Below are 8,168 nucleotides of genomic sequence, written 5' to 3' on the forward strand. Positions count from 1 at the left end.
CATAATACTCAAATTGTTTCTTTCTAGCTGCTTGCAATATTTTCTCCTTGACCTGGGAACTCTGAAATTTGGCTACAATATTCCTAGGAGTTTCTCTTTTTGGGTCTCTTTCAGGAGGTGATCAGTGGATTCTTCCAATATTTATTTTGCCCTCTGGTTCTAGAATATCAGGGCAGTTTTCCTTGATAATTTCATGACAGATGATGTCTAGGCTCTTTTTTTTGATCATGGCTTTCAAGTAGTCCCATAATTTTTAAATTGTCTCTCCTGGATCTATTTTCCAGGTCAGTTGTTTCTTCAATGAGATATTTCACATTAACTTCTATTTTTTCATTCTTTGAGTTTTGTTTTGTAATTTCTTGGTTTCTCATAAAGTTATTAGCTTCCATCTCCTCCACTCTCATTTTTAAAGAACTATTTTCTTCAGTGAGCTTTTGAAACTCCTTTTCCATTTGACTAATTCTGCTTTTTAAAGCCTTCTTGTCCTCATTGGCTTTTTGGACCTCTTTTTCCAATTGAGTTAGCCTATTTTTAAAGGTGTTATTTTCATCAGCATTTTTTTGGGTCTCCTTTAACAAGCTTTTGACTTCCTTTTTAAGTTCTTCCATGGTCTGAGACAACTGGATATTCATTTTGGATGTACTGGATGCAGAAACCTTGACTTCTTCTGACAGTATGCATTGTACTTCCTGGAGGGGACCCTGCTCCCCTCTCACCCAGTTAGGAAAGCCCTCTCACTGACCTTTGAAGCTTTCTTTGGTGCTTGTGAGTTGAGGGATCTGAGACCCTTCACTGCTGCTGGGAGTTCTGCCCCAGAGGCCTGTTCCAGTCCTGTTCCTCCCAGTGCCATGTGGCCAGGTCTGGGCTCTGCATCTCAGGCTATAGACCTTTCCTGCCAGCCTTACAGGTTACCTTTGGCTTGAAATCTCTTTCACTCTGTTGTTCTGTAGCTTTTGCTGCTCTAGAATTTGTTGAGAGTCATTTTTTACAGGTATTTTATGAGCTGTGGGGGAAGAGCTAGAGTATGTGCATCTTTCTACTCTGCCATCTTGGCTCTGTCCTCTCCATTGACTGATTTCTTGTGTTAATGTCTTGCCCAATTTTTATTTAACCTTCATTCTGAGTGAACTTCGTGTGACAGAGATTTAGGTCTGTTAAGTTCCTTTCCATGTCTGCGTGTTTACTCCAATCTTCTCCTTTTCTTACAGTGAAGTGTGCACTGACTTACCATTCCGCCTCATGCACCCCCAGCCTACAGACTCAGGTGAGTTGCTCCATGTTTCTGGTGACCCTGATTTTTCATTCTTTGTGATTATTTGCTCTTAATGTGCTTCCTCTTCTAAGAGGAAAATGGCCAAATGTGCAGAAATTCTCTACATCTAAAGGAATCCTCAAGACATCCCCCAAAATGAGAATAGATGTTAGCTTTGCTTTGTGGGCAGAGATCCTTGGCCACAAAACAATTTAATAGCAAGTGTGAGGTATAGGGCCCTAGATTTCCAGCACTAAAGTTGGGCTTCATTGTTAGTGATTCTGAACCCTCCTCTCCTACACAATGTGCCTCAGATGGAAAGAGCACTAAATAAGGTATAGGAGCCCTCCAAGCTATGTTACCTTGGGCTAGTTCCTTCCCCTCTCTGTGCCTTGGTCTCCTAATCTGTACAATGAAAGAACTGGATTAAATGGTCTCCAAAATTTCTTCCAGTGCTAAAGTTTTAAAGCTCTCTAGTTTTGTTATGAGAGAAAAGTTATAACTGAAATTGAAATGTGTGACTTATAGTACCCTAATACATACATGTATGTATACACACACACACACACACACACATATGGTGCCTATTTACCTTCCTTTGGAGAGGAGAAGGAAGGGGAGAGGGAGACAGAAGGGAGAAGATGAGTTGAGTACTCAGGCAGCTCGATCTACTCATACTTTGTGTTCGTCCTTCATTTTCAAAGAAGACCATGCCATCAGAGAAATGATGACATGACTTGCACTTGACTTTCTTTTGAGTGAGGGAGGGCTGTGCAAGGTCACCAGCCTGACTTCTCCAGAGTCATCTGGATCCAGTGACCAAATATTCATCAGGATGACTGGAGATGGCCCAGGTCACTGGGTCCAGATGGCTCAGGAGGAGAAAGTGAGGTTGATGACTTCACACAACACTCCCTCACTCAAAACAAAGTCAAGTGCAAGTCATGTCATCATTTCTCTGATGTCATGGCCTTCTTCGAAAACGAAGGAAGAACACAACAACAACAAAAATTGTGCCTATGTGGGGAGTGTGTATATATGTATAATATTTTGTGTGTATATGTATATTTAGATAAATGTATATGAATTGTGTGTGTATATATGGGGAAGACAGAGAGACAGAGACAGAGACAGAGCGTGTGTTTGTTCTGCACTATCTGAAGGGACCTGTGATTCACCAGTGTAAAGAACGCCCTCCCTGGAACTCAGGAGGTCAGTGCCTGAGGGACAGAACAGGGGAAGGCCTCACCTCTAGAGGTGTGGAGACGAAGGCTTAGGTTGTGACCAGCATGATCATAGCAGGTGCTTGCTCCTCCGAACTTGTTTCCTTCTCTCTGCGTGCTGAGATCCCTTACAGTTCTAGTCCTCGATCCTGTTTCAGAAAATGAATTCAAGAAAGAACAAGGTTCTTTCCCCAAATCTCACATGTGTCAAGGACATTTTAAGTCTTCTAGAAACTCCAGTAAGTAGCATGAGTAGTAATCATCCCCCTTTTGCAGATGAGGAAATGAAGACCTGTTGACCTAGAACTGCATCCAGAGGTTAACTAGGCTGAACTCTCATTTTACTGGAGAGGGGCTGAATTCCAGAGAGATGCAGTAATCTGCCGTGCCAAGGCCACATAGTTAGGAAGAAGAGCCAGAATTTGAACCCAGGTTTTTAGATTAGAAATCCAGCACTCTTTTCCCTGTACCAAGACATAAAATAAATCGCCAGGGAGTTTTTCCCTTTTGTATTTATAATGCCTGCCCTACAGTAGACACTTTGTAAATGTTTGTTGAAGAAATGATTGTAGAATGTGTCCACATCAGAGCAGGGTTTAAGTCCAGGTTCTCTGAGTCCAAGGCTAGTTGTTTCCTCCCTTTGCCACACACGGCCTTTCCGTTAACCGTGGTTTTGGAGTCAGAGCTGCCGCACTTACTCTCCTGGTTCTCACATGGAAATATTAAAATATTTCCCCTTCATGGAGACCATTTCTTCCCCATCTTTCTTAGCTGAGCAAATACAATTATTCTTTATGTAGGTGCAGAAATCTAAGAGAGGCCTCGTTTCTAAAAGATGTTTTTGGTGGATAGTTTTTTCATTCATAAATGTGACAAAAATGAGAATAATTATAATCGTGATTATCATTATCTGTTCATTTCTAGTAATGAAACATTCTTTAAGGGCCAATGTAAAATGTTAGCTTTTGTGTGTGGCTGTCAGTTACACAGAGAAGGATCCTGTTGGGAAAAGAAAGTCAGAAGCCACCCAGAAAGGACCCTTCTTAGTGCCGTCAAGGTGTGAAAGAGTCCATCTGAGTTGTTTCCTCCCAGCTGGCAGAATTCCATTATTAAGATTGAGATGCCACTTAGAAAAGACAGGGTTTGATTCTCCAAATGCTAGGAATGGTCTATATAACAGACAGTTCTCTGCTCTTTCTCCCTCCCCCCCTCCCTCTTTCCTTCTTCCCTATCTGTCTTTCTCCCTTTCCTCTCACCTTCTCTCCCTCCTTCCCTTTCTCCCTCCTCTTTTTCTTCCTTCCTTCCTTTCTTTCTTTCTTCCTTCTTTCCTTCTCTCCCTCTTCCTCCCTCCTCTCTCTCCCTCTCTCTCCCTTTCTCTCTCTCTCCCTCTCTCTGTCTCTTTCTCTCTCATCTGGGAACTTTTAAAACTTTTTGACAACTCTATTTCAGTATAATTGGTTACTTTGCAATCCTATGTGTTTTATTTTCTGCATTTAAAACATAATTCTGAGAAAAAGTCCATAAGCTTCATCTGGCTATGCAAGGGGTCCACATCACAGAAAAGGTTAAGTTCCACCCCCCAGCCTACACAATACAAATAGCATTTACAAGGTCAGTAAAAGTATGTTTGAAGGAAAGCCAACTTAACAAGTAGCTTTTGGCTTTCCCATGGCTTTCTAAGTCGTTTCTCAGCCTCCCTGGTACCCTAATATAGGAATTTGCATTTAATAATGAATAGACCACCCATAGTTGCTTTGGAATTTGTAAAATGGCTCAAACTTTTAAAAACAATTTTGTCTCCATTCTCACCCACTAGATGCATTGCCAAATGCATTTTTTGTGGTCATATGTTTTAGGGGGAGAGAATGCCATTAATCTGTTTTTGATTCATTTCTTATATCATCTACATACCATCTCTAAACATGGGATAGCCAGAAGCCTTCCAAACCTTCCAAATAAGGCCTTCATAAACTGGAGGTAGGCCCAGAGTCCTGGATTTGGCCTTTGGTCCATTCATGAAACTCTGGCTCTCCATCAGTGGTTCAGTTCAACCACATGGGGCTTTTCCCAAATCCATCATGCAAAAAATATTGTTGTTACACACTTGTCATGGTTGCCAAATTTCACTTGCATCACCAACAACTAGTTGCTCCATTGGCATCTTTATGATGGTAGGAGAATCCATAGAAGCACTCCAGTGCATTGGGTGGACTCCTTCTGGTGAACTTGAGAAGACATGGATGAAAGTTGAACAGGGTGAACAGGCAGAGAGAACGCTGTGATGTAAGCCAAGTAAATAACGCTGTGGGCATCCACAAAAGTGTTTTATTACTGTGTGTTTTCAAGACATAGTCATAAATAACGAGCAAATAATACAGATGTTTCAAACACACGTCAACACGAATTTCATGGTGTCTCCAACAGCGTCTCTCAGATGTATACTGAGAGTTATTCATTATAAAGTGTGTGAAAATGAAAACAAATTCTATTAAAACCAATCTTCACATACTTTTGGACTTATTAGCATGCAGCCTCTTAAAATGCCCAGTCAGTATAAATAATCTAAAACGGATGCTTTAGTTTATGAGGCATTAACTGAACACCTACTTTGTATAAACACTGGGCCAAATGTTTGGGGAGCAACGAAAGAAATAAAGGTCCAAGTAGGGGTAACAATTTGGGAGTAATGTTAGTTAGAATGATGTTTCAAAGGCACCTCCTTCCATAGGCACTGGGAGCTGAGTTGTAGGGTGAGAAATGCCTTCAGTGGATAGAGGGCTGTGCTTGGAGTCAGGACCTGAGTTTAAATTCTGCCTCCAACACTTACCAGCTGTGTGATTCTGAGCAAGTCCCTTAATATCTCAAGGCCTCGATTTCTTCTGTAAAATGAAGAATTTGGACCTAGTGAGGTCCCTTCACTGCAGTGCAGTTTGAGCAACCCTGTGGAGACTGTGGCCTTACAACTTTTGAGATGTACAGATTCTATCCTAAGGGGTCGAGACTAGGAAGGAGCATTAGAGGCAGCGGGTTACACATGGGAGATTCACTAATGGACCAAGGAGAGAGGAAGGCAGAGTTAAAGCAAACTGTCTATAACCAAAGCTCCCCATCGTGTTTCAATTCTTCCTTCTGATTTTTTTCTACATAGAAATGTTTGTGCTTATTAATGATCATTAAAAATCAATAAAAAATAAAAATTTTTCAAATCTTTAAAGGTAAGGAGGCAGAAAAGCCTTCGAGGTAAGAAAAGTCAGGGAGGCTGGAAGAAGGGGACCCCATTCCTCTTACTCCTCTTGCCACAAGGTTGTTTGAAAGGGCTGTACCCTTGTTCCCCAAGAAATGACTCCAACCTTCCTGTGACAGGGACAGTGCCTGCCTTAAGTCATTAAATGGGGTTTCTGAATTAGTTGGCTTTGCTTTCTCGTTTTCCTTTGTCACAAGGGAAAGCAGGGACAGGGAGCCTGGTCAGTCCAACCCACAGGTAACTTATGGGCAGACAAGATGACAGCATAGTACAGATAGTCAGAAAGAAAGAAGAAAATGCATTCCTACCACTCACTAATGACTTCCTTCTCTCATTTTCCTGCTCTCGGATGACAGCCAAGGAGAGGTAAGACCCTTTCACCCTGTCCTCTGGGGTCCTGACAGGTTGTCCAAGGAAGGAGGGAGGGGTTAGCTCTGTTCTGCCTGGCCCCAGAAAGCAAGACCAGGAGCCATGGAAGGACGTTTCCACTGGGTATCCTAGCCATGGGAACTGCCTAAATTAGGGAGAGCTTCCAGGGGAAGTAGTAAGTGGCCCCTTACAAAGGGTCCACAAGCCCCTTGTTGAGTATCTCATAGAAGAGATGCTGGTTCAGTCCAGGTTGAGCTAGATGGCCCCCAGGACCTCTTGCAGTCCAGCCCAGGTTTTTATTGGAATGAAAGAGTGAAGAAATTCATGAAAAAGACCTTTTTAGGGGCTTTTGATGTTCTCAGCACTGGGACTGAGGCAAACAGAGCAACCTGAGACAGTCCTTTCTCTTGGGAAACCCATACTTTACATGGAAGAGACAACAAAGAGAAGAAAGTTCAATGTGAGGGCAGAAGAAAAGGTGCAGAATCCCTAAGGGAGCAGCGGCAGGATGGATGGCAATGCCCAACCCGTGCTCACACACACCTCCATCACCTACTCCATTCTCCTCCAGTTCTAGCTTGTGTGTGTGTGCGTGTGTGCGTGCGTGCGTGTGTGTGTATGTGTCCCATGGATCACTAAGTTTCCTCCATGTTCTATAGGGATTGCCCAGCCATCCATCCTCTCTTCTGATTTGTTCTTTTCAAGAACAAATGTCAAAGCACTCACAATAGACCTAGCACTGAGGAAAAGAGAGATTTCTCTTTTTTTCATTCAAATTCAAGAACATTTTAAAAATCAAAACACTGAGAAAAGTGACACGAGAGGGCATGCTGGGGGAAGCAATGTTAGTGCTTATATCCCCAAGGTAGGAGAAGCCACAGATTTCTGGGGCAGGGGGTTGGGGGGTCTCTGAACGCATATGGGAAAAAATTACATCTTTTTTTTTTTTTGCACTAACCTCTAACTAAAATTTAACACTTCCGTCAAGTGTGATTTTTAGAAAAATTATACATAGCGGTCACCAGACTGCCAAAGACGTCTAGGAAGTAAAGAATGCTGAGCCAGAAGAAGGTTGGGGTGCTACATGGAGGACAGTGACCATACAAGACCTGGGCCATCACTTCAAAAATTGTGTAATGATCCAGATGTTTGTCTGTCTTTCATTTCAGCTCAATGGGTGAAGATTTGGTCTTTGAGGAGTTTGCTCGTCAAAATCTGAAAGATGTACCTGATAATGAAGAAAAAAAAGAGGCCCTAGCTACTGATGACTGAATGGAATGAAGACTGGATGGTGTTGCTGCAGAGAATATCGTTCAGAGGACCGTAGCTCTAGATCTTCAAGGGACCTTAAAGGTCGCGTAGTCCAAGCCCCTCATTTTAGAGGAAGAGCTAAGACCCCGTCTTTCCTTAATGTCATAGAAGTGAAACCAATTTAGTCAAGTTGAGTCATAATCTCGTCCATACCTTTAGGAGACAAACCTCCTTAAATAGGCTCTCTAGGTAAACTAAGCCAGTTTATAGATTAAACCACTTAGAGGGCTCAGCCTGTGCTAATTTGAGAGGAGGAGATTTGCATATTATCAAGAAAGCTCAGTGAACATAAACACCATGAAACAAACAAACAAACCAAGAAACCCAAGGAATTTGGTAATATCAAGTTGAGTGGTTTGCCCAAAGTCATCAAGGCGTCTGACTCCAGACCCTTCTCTGGTGCCACACTGTCACCCAAGTCAGCACAGAAAGCAGAAGAGCCAAGAGAAGCGACAGAAGTAGTTAACAGTGTTGTGGGCTTTCCCCTTCCCCATTGCTCAAATAAATAAAGTTTGAGTAGTAGCTAAAAAACCAGTGAATTTGTGTCATGTTGACCACCTGGAGAGGGCCTGGGCTGTTGGAACTGCTGCAAAACATGAGACATCTTAGACTGGCTGAGCAGCCATCATGAGGCAAGATACAGGGACGAAAGCCAGCTGCAGGTTGAACCATCATTAGATCTGATGAGGAAGGGAGAAACCGAGACCATAGATTAGCAGGTAAAAAGACTTTTGAGGTCATAGGATCATAACTTTAGAGCAGGAAGGGA

At 42.5% G+C, this 8,168-nt stretch overlaps 1 protein-coding gene across 3 annotated transcripts in view; it reads left to right on the forward strand.

Annotated features, from left to right (window-relative positions):
- Positions 1-7,930, forward strand: part of SAG (S-antigen visual arrestin) — a 30,364-nt gene extending 22,434 nt beyond the window's left edge. For 2 of the 3 annotated variants that reach the window (XM_072640545.1, XM_072640544.1), the window contains exons 14-15: positions 1,209-1,264; positions 7,258-7,930. In XM_072640545.1, the coding sequence (XP_072496646.1) occupies positions 1,209-1,264; positions 7,258-7,307 (106 nt within the window). In that variant the 3' untranslated portion in view covers positions 7,308-7,930. Of the gene's footprint in view, positions 1-1,208; positions 1,265-6,075; positions 6,086-7,257 lie in introns of all 3 variants that reach the window. The other variant, XM_072640546.1, reaches the window with a different exon arrangement.
- The last annotated feature ends 238 nt before the right edge of the window (positions 7,931-8,168 follow it).

The sequence above is a fragment of the Notamacropus eugenii genome, chromosome 2, assembly GCF_028372415.1.
Source record: "Notamacropus eugenii isolate mMacEug1 chromosome 2, mMacEug1.pri_v2, whole genome shotgun sequence".
Taxonomy (NCBI): Eukaryota; Metazoa; Chordata; class Mammalia; order Diprotodontia; family Macropodidae; genus Notamacropus; species Notamacropus eugenii.